Raw genomic sequence first — 22,910 nt, 5'->3', positions numbered from 1 at the left:
GGGACATAAGAAAAGCATGCTTTAAGGTTATTTAATAAGAAACAAAATGGAGATAAATAGAATTTTGGAAGAAAATATGTCTTATGGAAGCTGTGGGTGGCAGTGAACAGAAGGGTTCTCTGAACAGCACTAAGATTTCAGGTGTAGTTTGAAGAATTGTATATATAAAATTATACGGATCCTGCACGGCTAGATGGAGCAAAAGAAAAGAATGGATTGTAATCGTGAATCAAGACTGAGGTACTGAGAGGTCATAATGGGGAAAGAAAGTGAAAGTGTCACAGGGTTGAAATCCCACTAAGGATCTCGTGTAAGGACACAGTACATCTCCACAGAAGGAGACCACGCAGGATACAGCGGACTTCAATTGTGCCTTTGGTTGTATTGCTTCATACAAATCAACAGTCCTTTTCAGGGACAAATTTTTCTTTGTCCATCCATGTCTCATGAACTTTTCAAGGGCTAAAACTTACGTGCTTGGTTTTCTCTCCACTTAAATTAAAGTGCACCAAAGACAAGGACATTGTTTTTCTGATTTATATTCCCATGTCCCAACAACATTCTTGGAACATGGCAGACTGCATAAAAGTTATTTATATTTTGAATAAAACAACATGCAAGCAGACTCTCAATATTACCTTCCATTACCTATCTCCTTTCTACACATGAGACCTCTGCAGAAAGCTTAGGTATGCCTCCTTTGGAGACCTGTTCTCCCTCATTTCCCTCATTCCCTGATCAGAGGCCACCATGCCCACTTCTGGGCCTCCGGTGTCCTATGCCCCAGCCCCTTGCTGCACCTTGATAGGAAGGCCACACTGCCACCACTGGACTTCAAAAGTGACCAGGAAGGCCAAGGGTACAGGACAAGTTTGACCTTCAAGGACCATACTTGGATCTATGTGGCTCTTTGAGTGGCCAATACCACATCATATGGAGACATCCCCAGCATCTCAGAAAACACAGTGTTCTGTTGCCAGAGACAAGTAGGAGCCTGAAGTGATGGACAATGAGACAGATGGATTAGAAGTCTAATGGTCAGAGGCCCTGAACTGGCTGGATGCAGATGAGTCACAGCTACAGGGAGAATGCAGAAGACAATCTTGGTCACAGGGGAAGAAACAAAGGGGTGATCTTAAAAACGAACCTGGTCATCTTACCTCATTTATGTTCCTGTATAAAATTGTGTCCAAACATTGTAAGAATGAAAGAGTGAATGGAGACATTTCCTTTGACAAAAGAGACTTGCACAGAGGCTGAGATGTGAGGAGCTGGGGATCCCAGGCTCAGGCACAGACACAGAGGAGCAGTTTCCTAAAAGTCTGGCCCCTAAGATTCTCCTGTCACTCAGGTTTGCCTCTCTCTAGCAAGTGGACTGAGTTTGGAAAATGAGGCTACTTGTGAGAGAGGAAGGGAGACGTGAATCATCTGGGGAAGTGAGATGTGACAGATGTCTAACATCCAGCCCAAAGGGAAGGACATGTGCAGACACCTGCAATGCAAATCTGGCACTGGGTGGCATGAGACAAGGTCGTCACTGGGCAGGTCTGGATGTAACCATAATCTTCATGTCTGTAACTTTGAATATATCCTTACCTACCCCAGGACCTGCCATCTTGGGCATAAAACATGAATATGAACGGACAGGTCTGGATCCTGAACGCATTCTCCAAATCTGTAACTTTGAATAAATCCCTGCTCTCCCTCTCATCTGCCATCTTGGGCATGAAACAGTAACACAGTGATTTACCATCTTCAGTAGTAATTACAGCTTGATCATCTTTAATCTTAAGGGTGAGCAGGGTCATTATCAGAAGACATGTAGAATACTGGAGAAGGAAGACCTTTAAAGAGACGTCTAGGAAGTAGCAGTGAGACTGAGTGGATTTATGCTCAACAAGTAGAGGACTATAATGCCTTCTTTGCTTAGAAAGAAATCAGCACCCCAACCTGACCTAGGAGCACCCATCTTCTGCCATACCAAGAGAAGCCACCAAAGGGTTCACTTGTTGTCATGTGACAAACACACCCATGTACCTTCAGTCTTTTTGGGACAACCTTCCAAATCTATCATGTCACTAAGAAGAATCGTGTATGCTTGATCTGGACCTTGGTGCTTCCTCCTTCTGACTGCTGTGTCTGTATTTCATACAATTTATGACACAAAAAAATCTAATAACCATTCTGTAGTACTACAAGACAGAGATTTCAAATTCCAGTGGTTTTGCTTTTTTTTTTTTTTTTTTTTTTTGGTACTGGGGATTGAACCCAGAGCATTCTACCTCCAAGCTACACCCCAGCACTATTTTTTTTTTTCTCATTTGGAAACAGGGTCTTACTAGGTTGCTGAGAGTCTCACTAAATTTCGGAAGCTGGCTTTGAACCTCAGATCCTCTGGTCTCAGCCTCCCCAGTCTTGGGATTACAGGAGTGCACCACCATGCCCAGCTGCTTCTTTTAATTTTTGTAATGCTAGTCCAATGGTGTGACTTTGGGAGAACATTAAATATATTCATTCTAAATACAGTAATTTTTTATGAACTTGCTTTTCTTCTGCTATTTCTTCTGACTAAAAATATGTCCTGACATTTTTCAGAGCAGGTTATGAAAACTGATTTTCTTTCAGATGACTAGGAACTGGACAGTGGGTCAGCCAGGGTCACAAGACAGCCAAGTCTTCACCCTAAGAATTCCCCCCTCTGCTCAAATGAGTCAAGATGAGTTTAGTCAGGCTCTGCCACATGTGTGGAGGAAATTGTACTTATGTTCTTCTACAAAAATACAGATGGCATCAGACACAGGTAACAATATAGACAATATTTTGAATAAAAAACATATTTGACTCTGATCAGCTGAAATTTTACTGTATCTCACAAATTTATTTTATATTCTATTTATCTTTAATAATAGAATTGCATGAAATTACTAGAATAATAAACTTCATTTCTCACTAACAAAATCTATCTTGTGCAATACGAAAATGCCCAAGACACCAACAATATAAGATCACGGAAATTTCCTCCCACAAAGATGTATAATTATTACATGAACATGTTATAAAGGACATCTATGAAAATCCCACAATGTCCTACTTTATGGTGAAAGAGGGCTCAAAAATAATTGAAAAGATAATCTAGGTATTTCCCCTAAAAGCAGGAATAAGAAAATGATGACCTTTCTTGTCATTCTATCAAGATTATACTGGAATTTCTAGCTAGAGAAATTAAGCATGAAAAGAAAAGAAAATTTGTGCACTTATAAATCAGTAAGAACAAAAATATACCTCCATTTCAGATCTTTCAGTTTCCTTTAGGGCTCTTCTTACTCCAGACTTGTCACATAATGTTCACAGCCTCTTGCAAAAGCTGTTCAGCATTTGTAGGGTCTACCTTCAATTGATGCTTTGGAAAGACAGTCAAGGACTATGTGCTACCAATGTCCATTTTATTTTCTTTGCTTTAATTTTTATATACATTTGGATTTATAAATTGATTTCTAGGCTTATATCTAAGTAGGGAACATGAGTGTGGTTGTTCTGTTTCCCGATTGTCCGAAATCAATCTGTCTCTGGCTGGTGCACAGAACTAGCTGGAAATTCAAAGTCCTTGGCTTTCCTCCCTCTTCTCCTCATCCCAGTAAATATGTCAGGATGTTTTGAGATGGGAATAATCCGTAGTAAATATAGCCTCTTAGAAAGCTTCTGTAATTAAGGAGGTAAGAACAGTTGAGTGCCTAAAGAAATTCAGACAAAGGAAAACATGAAAAAGAGATATTACAGGAAAAGGATAGAAACCAACAGAATTTGATGAACAATAGGAACTATAATTTTCTGGAGCAAGATGATATTTAGACTGTTGGAGAATAACTGTAATAAAAGGACACTGGTGTAAAACATTGTTAGGCTGAAATCAAATTTATTTATTGTTATTCCATAAAACTATTGTTATTCCAATAAAAATATTGTTTTCCATAAAAAATAATAAGAGATACAGCAATTTCCTTTCCAGGTGACCTACCCCGTTCACTTTGAACCGTATTTCTAGGTTTTAGTTAGGGATAAGTGGACTATTTTGAAATATTCAGTTATGTGCTTCCAAGTTCATGTTCTTGAGAGAAACCACTTACTTCAGGACATTTGAGGGTTTTATCTCATTTAAGAGAAGAACAAACCTCTTTGTAACTAATGGGAGAGAAGAGTGTAGTCTCTGAAAGATGTGAACTCGTTTCTTTCAACTGACATTCCATCTGGAGAAAGAGATATGTTTGAAGACTGGATTTTCCAGTATCATATGAATGTTAGGAGGAGAACAGCACTGGTCTGTAATGCTCAGAGTATTTATAGGAATTATTCTCTTTCATCACAGGCAACTTTTGTGATTTAGCAGTAGTGAAGAAGACAGAATTCTTGCTTATTTGGGAAATAATGTCACAGAGGATTTCTTTTCAGTCTTGGTTGCTTCAAACTTGGTTCTACAAGTCAGTAAGCTCAATGTCATCATACATAGAATCTTTTCCCCTTGGGAACAATGAGGGTCCTTTCTTTTCTGTACTAGATTTTGTAGCTTCTCTAGGACGCTCTGGAGAGATTCCTGAAACAGGAAGAGAATCCTGGTAATGACAAAAAGCACTGAGTCTTTATGTAAAAGGAAACACCAGTAACAAGTGGCTGTGAAATATCCATGTGGACCCAGAGCTTGTCTCAAAGGCTACCTAGAGCTACCTTGTGTTGAATGTTTTATGCAAAGCCTTGTCTTGATGTTGATAATGGGAAATGAGATGGATCAGTAATGGCAAAGAGTGGGAAAGAGACACAAACACTTTCTGTCACACCAGGCTGGTCTGATTCTCTAAAGACTGGCAGCAGGAAATATCCTCTCTCTCTCTCTCTCTCTCTCTCTCTCTCTCTCTCTCTCTCTCTCTCTCTCTCTCTTTAAGCAGGGCTGGGGGTGGAACCCCAGGGGCATTCAACCTCTGAGCTATACCCCCTGTCCTATTTTTTATTTTTATTCTTTTTATTTTGAAACCGGGTCTCACTGAGTTGCAGAGGGCCTCACTAAGTAGCTGAGGCTGTCCTAAAACCATGATCCTCGGGTCTCAGCCTTCCGAATGCTGGGATTTCAAGCGTGCGCCACCACGCCCAGCTGAAATATCCTCTCTTGAGTCTTCAGGATCTCAGTAACAAAACCGACCTTAAAGTATTCATGAAAATGATTTGAGCCCTCATTTGAATGAAAAAAAAGAGCAGCTTAACTAAATCCCATAGTTTCCTGCTCCCCATGGAACACATGCCCAAATATATAGAGAAATTCTAGTTCTTGGGAATGACGTCATATATCAAGAAAACAATGAGAGGAAATTTTCTTTTCTTTCTAGTGGTCAAATTTTAATACACTCTAATTATATCCATTGCGTATTCTGCATTAATAGTGGCCAATGTCAACTTCAATTTTACTGGTTACATGGCTTTCTTAAAGCAAACGTTGCTTTCTCAAAGCAAAGTTTTATCTCACCTAGATTTAATTAATTTTACTATTCAAAGGACTTTCCAAAGTACTTCTCACAATTTGATAGAATCCCCAAGTTCATTGTTAGAGTGCATGTCTTCATTTAGGGTATAAAAATGGAAACAAACCCACAAAGTCTCTGCATCTGAATGTCTCCATCCCATGTGTGGTGGGCATGGGCACAGAGAACACAATAAGTTCCTCCTTTCAGAAGAGATTAAATAGATACAATAAACCAGAAACAGGGAATAGCTGGTATTCTCTTGGTATACAAAACTACTCAGATTCTTACAGGGAAAAAATTTATCATGGATGAGGCCAAACTCATCTTTTCCATGCAAGAATTAAAAAAACATTACTGAATTCAAAGCTGTCCACTGACCTGTCTGAGAATATCTGATATGATCTCCCTCTTCTAAGAAAAATATTACTCACTCATCCCAGGGGAAGAAGGAATTTCAGAAACAGGTAACTCTTCAACATCATCATAACCATCTCCAGTGCCATCAACATGCTGTCCTGGAGGTTCTGAAAATAGAAAATAAATGAGGTGAAAAATCAAAATATTGGTTGGACTAGGTCATATCGTAAGTATCATTTAATGCAGAATCTAATAGCTAAAAAATATAGGCACCGTATTCCAAGGCTATACTAAAGGCATATATTTGATCTTAGTATTTTTTGAAAGCAGGTAAATCCTCTAATTATTCTTATGTATAAAAGTCAATAACATTTTACTAAAATGATCTCTCGTACTACCAATCACAGTCCCAGGAGCCTGGGCTTCCACCCACCTAGTGCTCGGTTGATCTTAGAATCCATCTCCACTGAACCCACCTGGACCTGCCTCATCCCAAGAGCTGCCCACCTTCACTGCTACAAAAGTCCAGGGTGGAGGTTCTCCTCTCCTAATTCCTATTTTGGAGGAGCTTCTGGTAATTTATCAGTGTAGACACATGCATGCCAAGTATTCCAGAGATTATCAAGGTCAATTTTTGTCTCAATATTCACATAAGCCAAAATTATTCATCTATTATTTTATCTCAGAGTCAAAACCATACTTTACAATGCAATGCTCTCTCAAGAAATTTTTGAGCTGATCAGGTTCAGATGTTATTTTTTGAAGCAATATGTTTAAATTTATAATACATTTAATGTGTGTCTGTGACCCAGTAGAAGTAGCTGTGGATATTGAATTCAACCTAACACTTTCTGAGGACACAGAGAGGGCAGAGAAGAGATAGTTCGCATTCTATCACAAAGATCCTTCCACATCTATCATCCACAGATGCTAACCGCCTCACCCCCATATCCAAGGGAAGACCCATCTCTACTACCTGGGGCAGATTCAGGTTCTCCAGTCTCCTCACCATCACCTGTGTAATATGGCAGCTTAGTCACTGAGTCATCAGACAGATTTCCTGGTGGGCAGAAAAAGAACACAGATAAACACAGAGCAGGAGGTCCAATGCCAATGGTTCAGATAAATCTGCAGTTTTCAGACTTAAGAGCAGGGGCTTAGAGTTCTTTTTTTGAGGGGAAGCTGACTGTGTGTTATAGTTTAGTCCTATATGTCCCCAAAGGCCCATGTGTTAAAGGCTTGGTGAAACCTTTATGCAATGGGGCCTAGTGGGAGGTCTTAGGTCACCTGGGACATGCCCTTGAAGTGTGCTCTCTCATTGATTCTATTGGTACTTCCACCACAGTGATGTGTTGCCTGATATGGGCCCAAAAGCCATGGGCCAGGTAATCATTGACTGAAATATCTTAAATGGTAAGCCAAAATAAATCTTTGTTGCTTATAAGTTCATTATCTCAGGCATTTTGTAATAAGGGGAAGCCAACTAATCCACTTGTGAGGTTGGATTAGTGGTGGGACCTGGGTTACTAAAAATAATCATGCCTTTGGACAATTTGTAAACATAAAAGAGGGTAAGGAACATACCTGCGCTATGCAACAGCTCCTCCCCTGGGTTTATGAGATAATCTATCTCCTGGTACACAGCTTCATCAATAGTACCTTTAAATGTGAGTAAGACAGGGAAACACAACGTGAGTTCAGAGATTTCTCCTAGAGACAATCCCTTACCAACAGAGAAAAACTTGTGTTCTCCAATGCTCACCCCTGGATAAACCTTTCTGTGCTTGTACTCTGGTAGGAAAGAACTAGGTTTCCTGATCCTACCTGGATCCTACACTATACTCAATTTTACTGACAGTGGCCAAATAAGAGTTCAAAATATTTGAGATCTTCCATATTCAGCCCAGGATGAAGGACTCATGTCTTTTAAATCATGAAGTCTGTAGTAAATAGGGAATTTTTTGTGTAATAAGAATGAAACTCAAGCATGTCCTTTTTTTTTTTTTTTTCCTTTGGTGGTACTGGGGTTCCTGGAAACCCTTCTACATCCGGGATACACTCCCAGAGCTATTTTATATTTCTATTTTTATTTGGAAACAGGGTCTCTTAAGCCAGCAAGGCTGGTTTTGAGCCTGCACAATCCTCCTGTCTCCGCCTCCCAAGCGCGGGGATTACAAGCGTGCACCACCACGCCCGGCAGACATGTTCTTTTTGAAAGCCACCGCAACTGTTCCAATACCCCGTCTGAATACTTCCCAGGTAGCTCCTGCAACCCCACCTTGGTGCTCTGTTCTCCATCTCTGAAGCTGGGTCCCCAGGATCGTGAGGACCAGGAAGAGAAGAATTCCAAGGATGACACAGAGGATCCCAGGTATGGAGAAGATGCCAGAGACAGGGAGTGAGGAGGAAGTCGTAACTAAGGATGCAAAGGACCAGGCGATTTTACATAGGGTAATAAACCCAGGGGAGCTAAATTATCCTGGCAACTTCCAAGTCCTCAAAACCATGAATTCCCTAGTTGAGATACAGTACACCTAAGATGCACCCAACCCAAAGCCCACCCTGAGATCCCATTGTCTTCAAGATCTGGTTAAAGGGGTTTGTATTAGTCAGTGCTGGTGAGGCTCTGGTGATGTATGGCTGCTACCGCTTAATGTGGCTGCTAGCTTCACCTCATCACTAGACCTTCTGTAATTTTACCATAAATATATAGATTCCATGGTAAGGACCTTGAAAATCTGACTGTGTCCTCCATCACATGTTCAGAGCAGAAGAACCACTTACTTCCAGGAGTCGGGGGAGCCGGTGTCCTCACACCTGGAGAGAAGAGGAGGAAGATGGGTCAGTGCACTGGGGTAGCCTGGGGATGTCATCAGGTCACAACATCTTCACTGGTCCATGGTCCTTTCTCAGAGGCCAGCAGGTCAGGGCACGACCTCTGCAGATCCCAGGTAGCCTGGGAGGCTTTGGATACCGACACCCCCTCCCCCCTCACATCTCTCCTGTCCCCTCTCACCTGAGCACCTCACACCAGCGTCTTCCTCGTGCTTGCAGTCACTCTGTCCCCAGGGCGCAGCAGCACAGGCCCACAGAGAGGGCTCCAGGCCCCGGCACTGCACCTCATCCAGCCAAATGCTGCCGTTTCCAGAGCCAAAGGCGGCCCAGCCTGGAGCATCCAGGGCAGCGCCACAGCCCAGCTGCCTGCACACCACCTGGGCCTCCGCCAGGCTCCAGGAGTCATCACACACTGTGCCCCAGGAGCCCGCATGCCACACCTCCACGCGCCCTGAGCACTCGCTGTCTCCTCCCCTCAGACGAAGCTTCTCTTTGTCTGAAAAGGCAGAAGATATTCTTCTCTCTGCCATGGTGGGAGGAAGGAGCCCTGGGAGCCCTGGGAGAAGTGTGAGGGCCACTGTACCTGTGCAGGGGGCCGCAACTGGACAGCTCTTGGGTCTCATTCCTGTTGGATCAGAAAGCAGAAAACACTGGGTTAGGGCTCACCAAGCTGGTGCCTTCCCAGACAAATCATTCTAAGGTCTTGGGCTCAGACCAGGTGACAGGTGGAGGGAAGAAGCTTCCTAAGTCCTCCAGCTGACAGTGTCACTGAGACAGTCGCTGGAGTATATCTCTGCCACTATCTGACAACATTCTCTCAGTTGACTTGTGTATCAGTCTCCTCATTCTCAGAAAAAAAAAAAACACAAACACAAACACGAAAGCACATGGGCCTTCAGAGGCTCACACAGGCCCGAATGTAAGCTTCTCAAGAGACAGGACCTTGCCTATCTGTTCCCTCTTACTGCTATTCAAACCCTGCCTGGTATGTCCCATGCATTCATCAACAGCACACGTGGAGAGTCTTCTATGAAGATTATCAACATTTATCTAACTTTCCATGAAGATTACCAATATTACCTTGCCCCTATGTGTGTGTGTAAATAAATATATATATATATAAATATATATATATATTTATTATTTATTTATTGAGTCAATGAATAGATGATTGAAGTCTGCTGAAACGCAATTCCTTGTCATTCTAATTAGTAGGTTAATAAAGGAACTATAAATGAATGTGAATAGTTTGTGGTAATAAATATTCAGCATTTAAAATATATTTAGTGCAGCCAGGCATGGTGGCACATGCTTGTAATCCCCGCGCTTAGAAGGCTGAGACAGGAGGATCACACAGATCTGAAGCCAGCCTCAGCTACTTAGTGAGGCTCTCAGCAACTTAGTGAGACCCTGTTTCCAAATACAGTATAAAAAAGGTCTGGGAGTGTAGCCCAGAGGTAGAAAGGCCCCTGAGTTCCACCCCACCCCCGTACCACAAATATATATTTAGTGTATAATCACAAAAGTAATTTGTATTCAATATTCTATTTAATTCCAATGGAAAATTGTAAAACAGATCAAGACAATAGAAAGATTACTATTCTATGAAAGGAATAGAATAGTAGTATTTAGAGGAAGATAAATCACTAGACAAGAGCTAGCTAATAGAAATGTCGGCACAAAACTCAAATAAATACACTGATGAAAATAGTACATGAGGCCAGGCGTGGTGGTGCACGCTTGTAATCCCCGCGCTTGGGAGGCCGAGACAGGAGGATCGCATAGGTTCGAAGCCAGCCGCGTGCACTGGCTTAGGAGACCCTCTTTCAAAAATATAAAATAGGTCTGGGAGTGTAGCCTGGAGGTAGAAGGGCTTCCAGGAACCCCAGTACCACCAAAAAAAAAAAAATAGTACATGAGCAGATACTTAAAAAATTCATAAAAGAATTGAAACCAAAAGAAATATACACTAATACAAAACAATATAGTGAAAGCAGATATAGACAGAGAACTTGTCTTGAAATACTAGAAATGACATATATTCCCCATAACATCCTGTCAAACCCCGAACACTATGCAGGGACTATCTCTAGAATGATGGCAGGACTTCTGTTGGGTTGTTCCTTGTGGATTAAATAACCCTTATCCAAAATTCTCTCATTTGACTTTTTCTAACGTATCTCTTATATTTGAAAATACGAATTTTCCTTAACAGCAACCAACATGGACAGGACAGACACCCAGAAACAGACAGTGGGTCACCTGCACATGTGATGTAAGCTTCCTCCTTTGAAGAGCAAGATCTGTATTTCCAGGGATCTGAAGAACACTGCCAGAGAGAGGTATCGGTTTTCTGGCAGTGGATTCCATCCACCCACTGAGGTCTAGAACCTCCCCTAAGAGCAACGGAATAGTTGACAGCCCCACTGTTGCCACAGCCAAGCTGTCTGCAGATCACAGACAAGGTCACGTCTTCCATGGGGCTGCGGCAGACACTGCCCCAGGTCTGGTTGTAGAAAACCTCCAGCCAGCCAGCACACTCCTGGTCCTCACTCACCATCCTGAGGGCCAGGGACTCTGAAACCAAGAGAAGACAGGACACAGTGAGAATTCAGCTCTTACAGACCTTCTGTTTCCAGCTCTAATTAGTGAACATGCATTGATGACTGCAGAGGAATCTTCCACTGAGATAAAGACTAAAATTCCATCCCTTTTACCAACTTGTATCTGCCTTTCTATTTCTACCACAATTATGTAGTGGAAAATAAACAGGCAACAATATTGATTGAGGGGAATAAAAAAGCCAAACCCTGATTCCCGGTTAAACATTTGACATGCTCCTGTGAATGGCAGCATGGAAAAAGAAAACCTTAGACACATCCAATTCTTGATCCTTAGAACCTCTTAATATGTTGCCTGGTATGGCAAAGGGATTTTGTGAAGAGGATTAAGATAAGGAAGTTTCATAGTAATATCTTGGATTAAGGTAAGGAAATTTCATAGTAATATTATCTTAGACTGTCCTGGATTAAAAACTGAATCAATCTACACAATATCCTTGGACCTGTGTCCCTAAAAGCAGATCATTGTTTTCAGCTCTGGCCAGCAGGAGATGTGACCACAGAAGAATAATCAGAGTTGCAGTCTAGTTGATCTAAACTAAGACAGAAGGGACCATGAGCCGAGGAACGCAAGCAGCTTCTAGAAGCTGGAAAAGGCAGAGAAATGACTCTTTCCAAAGCCTCAGAGGAATAAAACCCTGCTGACATCCTACTTTTAGCCCAGCCAGATCCAGGGCAGACGTCTACACAACTTTAAGATGGTAAATGTGTGTTATTTTTAGCCACTAACTTGTTGGCAATTTGTTCCGGTATCAATAGGAAACCAATAGAATGGTTCTCAAATTTGTATCCATAGATAACTGAAGAGTGAGCTCTGCTTTCCAGTGGGAACTGTAGTGAATGATTGTGTCAGGACAGGGTGCTGAGATGAAGGACCAGAGGCTCAGCCACTGCAGGAGGAGATGGCGGCACCTCATCTTCTGTCCGCGGGAAGGACAGGCTTTATGAAGGAGTCTGCTCCCCTCTCCCCCTGTGAACTGTAACGGTGTGAGATGGGGACACGGGTTCTTGTTCTTAGCTACTTTTAGAAAATCATAGCCAGAACTGTTCTGCTATAAGCTTAAGCAATTTTATTATTACAAAGGTAGAAAGGAGGGACAGAAATTGTAAAGCACTACGTCAGAGAGAGAGAAAGAGTGACGTAGTGGAGTGCCTTGAAGGTAAGACATTGAAGTTTTTGAATACCCGAACAGTTTTATAAAGATCATTATCTCCCTTCTTTGCTTTAACCAATAGTCTTCCCCACCCGACTAGGTGTAGATCCGCCCATTAACTCCACAACAAACCTTTTGATATGATTATGAGGACTCACTTATCTTACATTCTGTTTAGTCCTTCCATTTGCTCCTGACCTGATGCAGGTATAGGCCTGCCCCTGTTTCCTGTGCAAGCCCAGGTCTCTGTTAAGACCCCAAATATGTTACTTGATTAACAAAGCTAGGGGTCACATAGTATTAGCCCTCTTTGACCTGTGCCATCATCCTGCATCCTTGGGGAATTTTAGCCTGTTTGCTAGAAGTTATTTATTATGTAAGCTTGTCTTTAAAATACGAAGGCCCTGGGCTACAACTCTCTTGTGTTCTTGCTAATCACTTTTAGTGCCCTGAACTCTGCAGGGTAACAACTGCCTCCTCCCTGCCTGAGTGTCTGCGCCCCACCAAAGCTATTTTCCAATACATTTTCCAAAACCATTTCCCAATACCAGCGCATGAACAACTGTCCCACCCCTACCCAGGCTCAGACCATCCCTTCAGCCTGCACACAGTGTGCAGCTCACACCTGAGCAGATGACCCCCGCATCCTCCTTGTGTCTGCAGTCGTGCCGGTCCCAGCCATGGGAAGGACACCTCCACACCTGGGCCTCCTCTCCTGTGCAGTTCAGCTCGTCCAGCCAGATGGGCCCGGATCCCTCCCCAAAGCCAGCAGACCCTGTGGCTTCCAGGGCCACTCCGCAGCCCAGCTGCCTGCACACCACATGGGCGTCTCTCAGGTCCCAGCTGTCATCACAGATGGAGCCCCAGGAGGCCTGCTGCAGGATCTCCACTCTCCCTGCACAGCGGTCTGCCCCATTCACCAACCGGATCTGTCTGCTGTCTGAGAAGACATGAGAGTGTCAACAGGCATTCCCACAGGGGATGAGATGAGACACAGCTGGGCATCCTCCGCACCTGAGCAGTGGGTGGCGCGCCCCTCAGAGGCTGCAGAGCCTGAGGGCTCAGACCAGGAGTCATTGCACTGGGGCAGCAACTGAGTCTGGTTTCCTGCAGAAAGAGCGAGAGGGCAGGAAGTGGATTAAACCAAGTAATGATCTAGTGAGGACATCTGAGATGGGAGCGATGACACAGGGGCAGGGATCTCCTATACTTAGGCTCATCTCCTACGTGGAGGTTTCTGCTTCTGGCCATGCCAGACTGCTCTGCCTTAACCAACACTATGAAAGAGATTAGGAAGGTGGAAATACGTCTGTACTGTGAAAAGAATACAGAGCTTTTAAGACAAGAACATTTTGGAATCAAACTAAACAGAGGCAAAGATCTAAGTTATTTTACCCTTGCAGCATCTGCCCTTTTAATAGCTAAGATTCTGAAAAGCTCAGCAGAGAGTTTGCCTGATCCCAGGGCTGGGGGAACATGTATATTCACTCAAAGTTGACCAGCAGGGTGTAGCCTGGGGGACTATGTAAGTTCCCGGTCCCTTCCTCTGCTTCTAGGCACCATGACTGAAACTGGCTCCACCGTGTGTCCTGTCCCCAAGGTTTCTGCCTTGGAGCCAGCTGCCCATGGACTGAGCTCAAAAATTATAACCCCAAATAAAGTTTTCCCCCTCTAAATTGTACATGTCGGGTGTTTTAGTCACAGCGTCAGGTAAGCTGACTGAAACACTATAAATATTCATCTGTATATATAATCTGTAGCATCATTATTCATAATAGTCAAGGAGTAGAAATAACTCAGATCTCTACCATCAGTTGAATGGACCAGTAGGTGGTCATAAGGTCATTCGGCGGAACGTTCGACAGTAGTAAAAATGAATGAAGGTCTACTACAAACAACAATGTGGGCAAATTAGAAACTTGACCTTAAGCCCAAAAATTAGACACAAAGGAGAACAAAACGTGTGATTTTTATATAAAGGTCCAAACCCCATAAAAATATTCCTTGGCAGAAATACTGAGTGATTTTCTTTGGAGGGGATGGAAGTCTTAGTGACTGGTGAGATGTGCAGGTGATTTCTGGAAAATTGCTAATGTTTTCTTTGCACCTGTGGGTTGAGGTGTTTGAAAGAACTATGTATTCATTGTTATACATCGCTCTCAATGAATTGCAATTAAATAATAATGCTTATTTTAAAAAATATTCCAGCCGGGCGTGGTGGCGCACGCTTGTAATCCCCGCGCTTGGGAGGCGGAGACAGGAGGATCGCGCAGGTTCGTAGCCAGCCACGCTGGTTTAAGAGACCCTGTTTCAAAAATATAAAATAGGTCTGGGAGTGTAGCCCAGAGGTAGAAGGGCTTCCAGGAACCCCAGTTCCACCAAAAAAAAAAATTAAAAAAATAAAAATAAAAATAAAAAATATTCCTATTAATGTCCCTTGACATGGCCTAAAAGATAAATAATAATCGAAAAGACGCATATTTCCCCATAGGATGTCTCTCTTTGCAGTCAGCGGTAGGGCCTCTGCCCTTACACAAAGAGCACCAAGTCCTGCCACCCTGACCACTCTCTTACCTGAGCAGACCACCCAGGCCGTGTTCCCTGGGGCACAGGTGGGAAGGCCCAGGGCAGTCACAGGGCAATTCCATAAGGAAGACTCGGCCCCTGAGCAGTGGAATCGGCCTTTCCAGATCTCAGCGCCTCTGTCGACAAAGGACGCTCCTGTGGGGATGGCGACGGCGACGCCACAGCCCAGCTGATGACACACCACATTGGCATTGGCCACCGTCCAGTGGGAGGCACAGAGTGTCCTCCGGCCTGCAGAGGTCTCCATCTCCACCTGACCCGCACACTGAGAGGTGTCGTTTGTCACCAGCCGCACTTGTGTGTACTCTGGGAGGAGACAGGACTTCAGCAACAGCTCACATTCTTCTGACCCCAGCAGAGTGTGCAGGAGGTGAAACCCTGCTGTGATCTCACCTGAGCAGACTAGGTGCACAGCCCCACTGTGGTTGCAGCGGCCTCCAGGACATGGCACTCTGGGGCAGAACCAGAGCCCAGGCTCCTGCCCCGCACACTGGAACTCCTCAGCCCAGATCTGTGCACTGGGCTCTGTGAAGGGCATGTTCCCCTTCAGGACAGACCCAGCCTTGCCACAGCCCAGCTCTGCACAGATGACCTGGGCCGTGGGCAGCCTGAAGTTCCCATCAGACAGTGGAGTCCAGACTCCTCCAGCATTTATTTCCACCAGACCAGAGCAGGGTCCATTTCCTCCTGCAAGATGCACAAATCCTAGGGAGAGAAAATGAACTGAACATCCTTGGCTTAGAATTTATAAACAACATATTATAAGCAATGATGTGAAAGGTTTTCTTTTCCCATGGATGGGATATGGGGAGAGAATTCAACTGTTGGTCTCAGAATTGAAAACCAATGAGTCAGTGTCAAGAGAAATCAAGAGAAACTTGTAGTTTCAGTTCAGAATGGATGAATCACACACACACACACAGAGAGAGAGAGAGAGAGAGAAAGAGAGAGAGAGAGAGAGAGAGAGAGAGAGAGAAATATACCTATGTGTGTACCTGTCTGTTCTCAGTCTATTTTAGTCTACTTTTGTGTGATGTATGTGTATCCACTAAACATAAAATGATGAATAAAAAGACTAGGCTTATCTTTATCACTATTTTATCCCCCAGAAATTTTCAGCCTCTGGACAATAATGTCAACTAAGTTAGCCTTCATTTTTTCATTTGAAAAAATCCATATTTATCAAAACCTTACAATTTACAGTTACTCTCTATTTAGACATGAGATAAAGGCCCACTAAAAAGTATGAGACTAAGGTAGAAACCAGCTTACCTTAACTAAAATAGCCAGGGTATTTTTACATCAGACTTTCTACTACAGAAGACAGAAATAAAATATAGAAGCTGGATAGGAAGTGAATAAGGTATTTGAGCATTTTATTTCCTTTTTCTGTTGGTTTTGAGGCATTATTTTGATACTCGTGAGGATAATTTGAGAAAACCATAAGATATTCTAAAAAGATGACTGGGAAATTATTTCAAGTATGTGTTCAGAGCACTTGGGAGACCTCTGGCTACAGATGTGAACTTGTTATGTAATAATAAGATTTGTAATGAAGATATGCAGCAGGATTGCCTTTCTTAAGAGATTAAAAAAAAAAAAATGGCCAGGCATGGTGGTGCATGCCTATAATCCCCTTGAAAGGCTGAGAGAGAAAGAAGACAGGTTCAAGACCAACCTCAGTAACTTAGTGAGGCCCAGAAATGTAGCAAGACCCTGTTTTCAAATAAAATCATCCTGGCGGTGATAGAATGTCCCTGAGTTCAGTCTCCAGTCCCATGATCAGTCCCGCTATGTCAGCAGTCAGGGTCTTCTAGACTCCTAAACACACACTTCCCTGGATTTTCTTTTATTCTTCCAGGCAGCGGACAGACATTGGTCATACCTGAGCAGATGACTCCCACATCCCTGTTGTGCTTGCAGTAGGACTTGCCCCATCGTGGGGAGGGGCACTTCCACACGTGAGACTCCTCTCCTGTGCAGTTCACATTGACCATCCAGATGGGTCCTGATCCCTCTCCAAAATGAGCAGAGACCACAGCTTCGAGGGCTGTGCCACAGCCCAGCTGCCTGCATACAACCTGTGCATCATTCATGTCCCAGTTGTAATCACAGATGGTGCCCCAGGAATCCTGGTGATAGATCTCCACTCTTCCATCACAATGACTGCCTCCCTCTACTAGGCGGAGTTGTGGGTTCACTGAGGAGAAAGAAAGATGCAAATGACTTCCTTTGCACAGGGAATCGCAAGGATTTTCTGGTCCTGTGGAACCCAAACAACCAAGCAGTGGTGTGCTCCACTCGGAGGCTATAGAGCCCGCTAGTCAGACATGGAGTCACTGCACCAGGACAGCAGCAGGGTCTGGTTTCTACTGAAACAAAAGTGATCAGAGGATTAATAGAATTGGAAAACAGGAGATATAATTAAGTGGAAAATAATCCAGTGAGTAGTCTCAACTAGAAGCTGCTTCTTTCCCATAAGATTGAGCATTCTGATTCACATAGTCCTGCATATGATAGGAGAAAGCATACTGGAAATGTCAGAATCCCACGCTAAGTAGTTGACTGTCTTTCATTATGAGCCCTAATGATCACTCTAATAGACCAGCCCCTGGATTGACTTCTGATAAACCCAACACACTACAGTGCCCTTGGCCTGGGATTTAGAAGGATTCAAACACAAGGAATGAAATTACTGAAACTATGGATTTCACTGAAATCAAAAGTCTTGGGTGGTAACCGTGAAGCTACGCAGAGTCAGAGGAGCTTTGTCATTCCAAACAAAAAAATGACTGTAGCCTGAAGCAGGCCACAGTTTACCTAAGAATATTTCACTCTGAGTGTAGGTTTAAAACTGTAGACTGGATAATTTCAAAACATGTGCTCTTCTGTGAGTACATTGGGATACCTCACATGAGATATTGTGTCAAGTAATATTGATGTTGGTCCGATTTCTCCAGAAGTTTCACGGTGTTGTTTCTTCCCCCAAGCGTATCTTCTCTCTGCTTGAACTTCCTGTCAGGAGTCGCTTTCTTTAAAATTTGGAGTTTGTTGCTGTCTGGAGGGGAAAGTTTGTTTCTAACCCTACCTCAGAGCAGAGATAGGTTATATTCCCACTCTGAAAGCAAATAAACACCACACAGACACTGTATTGTTATTCACCTCTTTTCACACCTGACAAAACTAGTAGAGAGGTTAAGTACTGCCTGTTAATATTTCACTTTAAACAAGTGGTAAGGAAATGAATAAAACCTAGAACTTCTGCTTCCATAAAGAATGGAGTTATTCACAGCAGGGCGATGCCCCTAGTAGGTACAACTAAAAACACGGGAAATGTAAAAAGAACTATTTAATACTCAATTTCTGTCATTCAATAAAAATTGCATGATATGTAAGGAGGAGTCATTACTTGACAAATTAACAAAATGAAAACATAAGATCAGAGAAAATAGAAACGTTTGTGTTTAAGACGCTGAAGGTAGTAGACAATGACCGCTAATGAATGTGTTTAGAAAAGAGAAGAAATGGGGAAATAAATGGTAAAAGAATATATATATATATATATATATATGTAAATTTTAGTTGTATAAAAAGCACCAAAGAAATGGTTGCTACCTGAAACCAAAATGTCTAAACTTAAGAATTAATGAACAAGTTGAAAAGATGTTTAGACAGAAACGAGGACAGAATTAGTGTCGTAGAATTCAGGCCAATAGGAAATTTCCAAACAAAAACACAGAAGGCAAACAAGTCGGAAAGAAACAAAGCCCCAGAAACAAATGGAACATACTAAAGAGGTCTAACATGAAGAACTGGAGTCTTAGAGAGGAAAGGTTGGGAAGAAGGGGGAGAGGAAGAAGGAAAGAAAGAAACGAGGAGAAGTGAGAGGGAAAGTATATTGAGAAAAAGTGAGACACGAGAAGGAGGAAGAATGGGAACGAGAGGAAGAGAAAAAGAAAACATAGTACAAGAAATATTAGAAGAGTATGCAGGGTGGTTAAAATCCCTTTCTGAGTCTCACCTGAACAGACAATCTCAACGAACCCACCGCGGTGGCAGCGGCCTCCAGGACAGGGCACTCTGGGGCACAACCAGAACTCGGGCTCCTGCCCCACACACTGGAACTCCTCATCCCAGACCCGGGCACTGGCCTTTTTGGACACATTCCCCAAGACAGACACAGCCTTGCCACATCCCATCTCCTCACAGATGACCTGAGCATTGGGCAGCGTGAAGTTTATATCAGAAACCAGAATCCAGCCATCTCCAGGATTCACCTCGACCCGGCCTGAGCAGTGCCCGTCTCCCCCAACCAGACGCACAAATCCTGTGGGAGAAAAGACAAACACAGTGAATGGCCATGATCTGACCGAAATGAGGAGAAGATAATGGTGATGAAGATGGTCTTTTCCTGGGGTGTCAGAATGCTACTTGGGTAAGGAAGTGTTTGAAGATAAATTCAGGAGGAATTTTTTTGGGTCAGTTCAAAATTCCTGATTCCATAAATGTGTGTGTGTGTGTGTGTGTGTGTGTGTGTGTGTGTGTGTGTGTGTGTGTTTACTTAAACAACATTCATTTGTGAGTTAAAAGGATACCTATCATCTATCTTCTTCCTATTCTAAGATCCATCTCTTTATCCTGAATGTAACCTTAATTAATACAAATAGGAAGCTTATCTTTTTCACTATTTTATCCCCCATGCCTCTGTTCCTGAATAACAATGCCAACTAAATTAACATTTGCTAATGAATTTTAAAATTCAGTATTTATTGAAAGTTCACAACTTACACTGACTTCCCTTCAGTCTCACTACTTCCTTTGTTTTCTGTTCATTGTAAATGGCATATTTCTTCCTCCTTGAAGGCTGGTGGAATGGTGGACTCAGATGAAAGAGCACTACCAATTTGCTATATTCTATTTGAGAATAACCGTGCCCACTTCAGCAGCACATATACTAAAAATTGGAATGAGAATAACCATACGGAAATCTGATTACTATCCCCTCTAGTTAAGTTGCTATGATGATATCTGGGTCTTAGGCACTGATTTCCAGTCTAATATAAAACGCTTGCAAGGAACTTTTGCTTAATTCCCCTTGATGAAAATTAGGAGCATGGCCATGATAAAGTAAAATTCACACACTGAGACTTGGAAACTTCATTGGACAAAGACCCTGAGGTGATCTGAACAGCAGCATCACTGAAGACTCAACAGTCCTTTTGCTTATCTTTACAATATTTATTGAGCATTTGCTATGTTCTAGGTATTGTATTATGAAGTAACATGCATCTAAATCCTTAGAACAGATTATTTAAAATATACATGATTCAATGCCAGGCGTGGTAGCACACGCTTGTAATCCCCATACTTGGGAGGCTGAGACAGGAGGATCGCACAGGTTCAAAGCCAGCCTCAGCTACTTAGTGAGGCTCTCAGCAACTTAGTGAGACCCTGAATCCGAATAAAGTATAAAATAGGTCTGGGAGTATAGCCTGGAGGTAGAAAAGCCCCTGGGTTCCACCCCCAGTACCACCAAAAATAAAAAATAAAATATACATAATTCAGAAATCACAGCCAGTTGCCAACACTATGTAATTCTCAGAAATGGAAGAACTCCATTGCAAATAATAAAATATAAACAGCACACAGTGTGATTCACCTACAGCTGTACCTGGTTCTACACACCATTGGTCACCTAATTCCAAAATATGGGTATCAGTGCGGTATTCTTGGGCTTTTGGTTAAATAGGTACTAAACTGATACTATCGTACTTTAAAAACTGATTTTTTTAATTGCAAAATTAATATCCTTTTCGTAATATGTCAGTGATATATAGGAATTTAAGAAAAACTTGATCCTTTTCCTGCAATACCAGATGGTTGAGGTGAATATGCCATCAATTTCATGTGATTCCTTTCTCATTCCTGGCTTGGCTTATATAAAAATATGTACATGAATAAAAGCATGCAAATATTTTATATAAATATAAAATATTAATATTCTATGCATTACTACTTATTAATAATGCCATATTCTACTTATTACTCTGTGCAATCTAGAATCGTGGGATTTAAGTCATTTAAGTTCTGTGGTTGATTCACCTAGGATTCTATAATATCAATACAGAATGATCATATATGATCATTCTTCTTGAATCTTCTGCTTGAATACTGAAGAGTGACATATGTGATCACTTGACCATGACTAAAGATTATAATGGTCGGCATTTACCTGGCCATTTTCCAAGGTCTCCTTAAGCAGTTGTCTTCTACCCCTGAATTGTAAACATTGTGCTTTGAGTTTTAACACGTTATATAAAGTAAACTTATTACCAGAGGATTTTGTTGAGACTGAAGACATTGAAGATAATGTAACGCTGAATCTTTGAGCAAGGATTCTCATTACAAAGAGCAGAAAATCAACTCAAATATGTTTGATACACAAAGCTGGACCCACTATCCCAGTGCACAAGAGTGCCTCACACGCTACATTTGGAAACACCCAATGAAACCAAGAAAAGCTCAGCCTTGCCTTCATGCCTCCCTCTAACAGACTCAGAGAAAGCATGTGTTTTGATTACAGGTGATTCACTCTTTAAAAAGAAAATTATAAAAACCAAAATGATCGAGTTTAATTGGGAAGACGCTAGAATATACTGTCTTATCAGATGAGATAAGTGGAGAAGAAAAGGGCCACAGTTGAGGCTAGTGGCAGAAGTAAATGAAGCCCCTGATCCTCAGCTACATGAGCAGTCAGGGTCTGTGGATGGATATCTCGGTCCTCCACATCCTGTCCATCACACACTTACTTCCCTGGAACTTTCCAGTCTCCCAGGCAGTGGACAGTGTACTGATCGTACCTGAGCAGATGACTCCTGCGTCCTGATGGTGGCTGCAGTTGTGCTGTCCCTGGCCCCAGGAAGGGCACTTCCATACATGTGACTCCTTTCCTGTGCATCTAAGGCCATTCAGCCAGATGGGCCCCGATCCGGCTCCAAAGAACTCATTTTTTGCAACAAGGAGGGCCACTCCGCAGCTCATCTGCCTGCACACCACGTGAGCATCGCTCAGCTCCCAGTTGTCATCACAGATGGTGCCCCAGGAGCCCTGCTGCAGGATCTCCACTCTTCCTGCACAGCGTGTATTCCCATTTGTCAGGCGGACCTGTGGGCTCTCTGGGGAGAAAGAATTCTGTCAGTAGTTGAGGGTTTAAATTTCTTTACATTCTCGCTGGGCGTGGTGGCACACGCTTGTAATCCCCGCGCTTGGGAGGCGGAGACAGGAGGATCGCGCAGGTTCGAAGCCCGCCTCTCTGGACCGTTTCCAAATAAAAATATAAAATAAGTCTGAGAGTGTAGCCCGGAGGTAGAAGGGCTTCCAGAAACACCAGTACCACCAAAAAATAAAAATAAATAAATAAATTTCTTTACATTCTCACCTACTTGTAATTATCTTGTGATTTTTTTTTTTGTATGTGCCATCTTTGTGGATGGGAGTAAGATTTCATTACAGTTTTGATTTGCATTTCCTTTATGACTAATAACTTTGAAGATCTTTTCATGTGTTCATTGGTCATTTATATGTTTTTTTTTTTTTTTAAGAAATGTTCCACCAAATCCTTTGGCCATTTTTAAATTGAGTTATTTGTGTTTTTAATCTCAAGACTTTATTTTTTTGTAATTGTAAGTTTTTATATATTCTAGATACAATTTCTTTACTAAATAATGTGATTTTTAATGTTTTATTGCATTCTCTGGATTGCATTTTCATTTTTATGAAGTCATTTGAAGAACAAAAAATTTTAAATTTAAGTGAGGTCCAATTTTTATTTAATTTAGTTGTTTGTATTT

At 42.4% G+C, this 22,910-nt stretch overlaps 1 protein-coding gene across 1 annotated transcript in view; it reads right to left on the bottom strand.

Moving 5' to 3' along the window:
* Positions 1–22,910, bottom strand: part of LOC308269613 (antigen WC1.1-like) — a gene marked incomplete at both ends in the record, with an annotated part of 31,644 nt that overhangs the window by 4,643 nt on the left and 4,091 nt on the right. Inside the window, 16 exons of the mRNA XM_080704980.1 lie at positions 1,601–1,780; positions 5,939–6,031; positions 6,808–6,924; positions 7,449–7,523; positions 8,143–8,280; positions 8,649–8,681; positions 8,881–9,195; positions 9,283–9,324; positions 10,962–11,276; positions 13,100–13,414; positions 13,489–13,581; positions 15,049–15,366; positions 15,454–15,765; positions 16,946–17,260; positions 19,109–19,387; positions 21,921–22,235. Of these exons, the coding sequence (XP_080561106.1) occupies positions 1,601–1,780; positions 5,939–6,031; positions 6,808–6,924; positions 7,449–7,523; positions 8,143–8,280; positions 8,649–8,681; positions 8,881–9,195; positions 9,283–9,324; positions 10,962–11,276; positions 13,100–13,414; positions 13,489–13,581; positions 15,049–15,366; positions 15,454–15,765; positions 16,946–17,260; positions 19,109–19,387; positions 21,921–22,235 (3,255 nt within the window). The remainder of the gene's footprint in view (positions 1–1,600; positions 1,781–5,938; positions 6,032–6,807; positions 6,925–7,448; positions 7,524–8,142; positions 8,281–8,648; positions 8,682–8,880; positions 9,196–9,282; positions 9,325–10,961; positions 11,277–13,099; positions 13,415–13,488; positions 13,582–15,048; positions 15,367–15,453; positions 15,766–16,945; positions 17,261–19,108; positions 19,388–21,920; positions 22,236–22,910) is intronic.

This window comes from Muscardinus avellanarius (genome assembly GCF_963383645.1).
Source record: "Muscardinus avellanarius genome assembly, chromosome: 11".
NCBI lineage: Eukaryota > Metazoa > Chordata > Mammalia > Rodentia > Gliridae > Muscardinus > Muscardinus avellanarius.
Note: the sequence above shows the minus strand (reverse complement) of the source record. Positions and strands in the feature narration are given on the sequence as shown.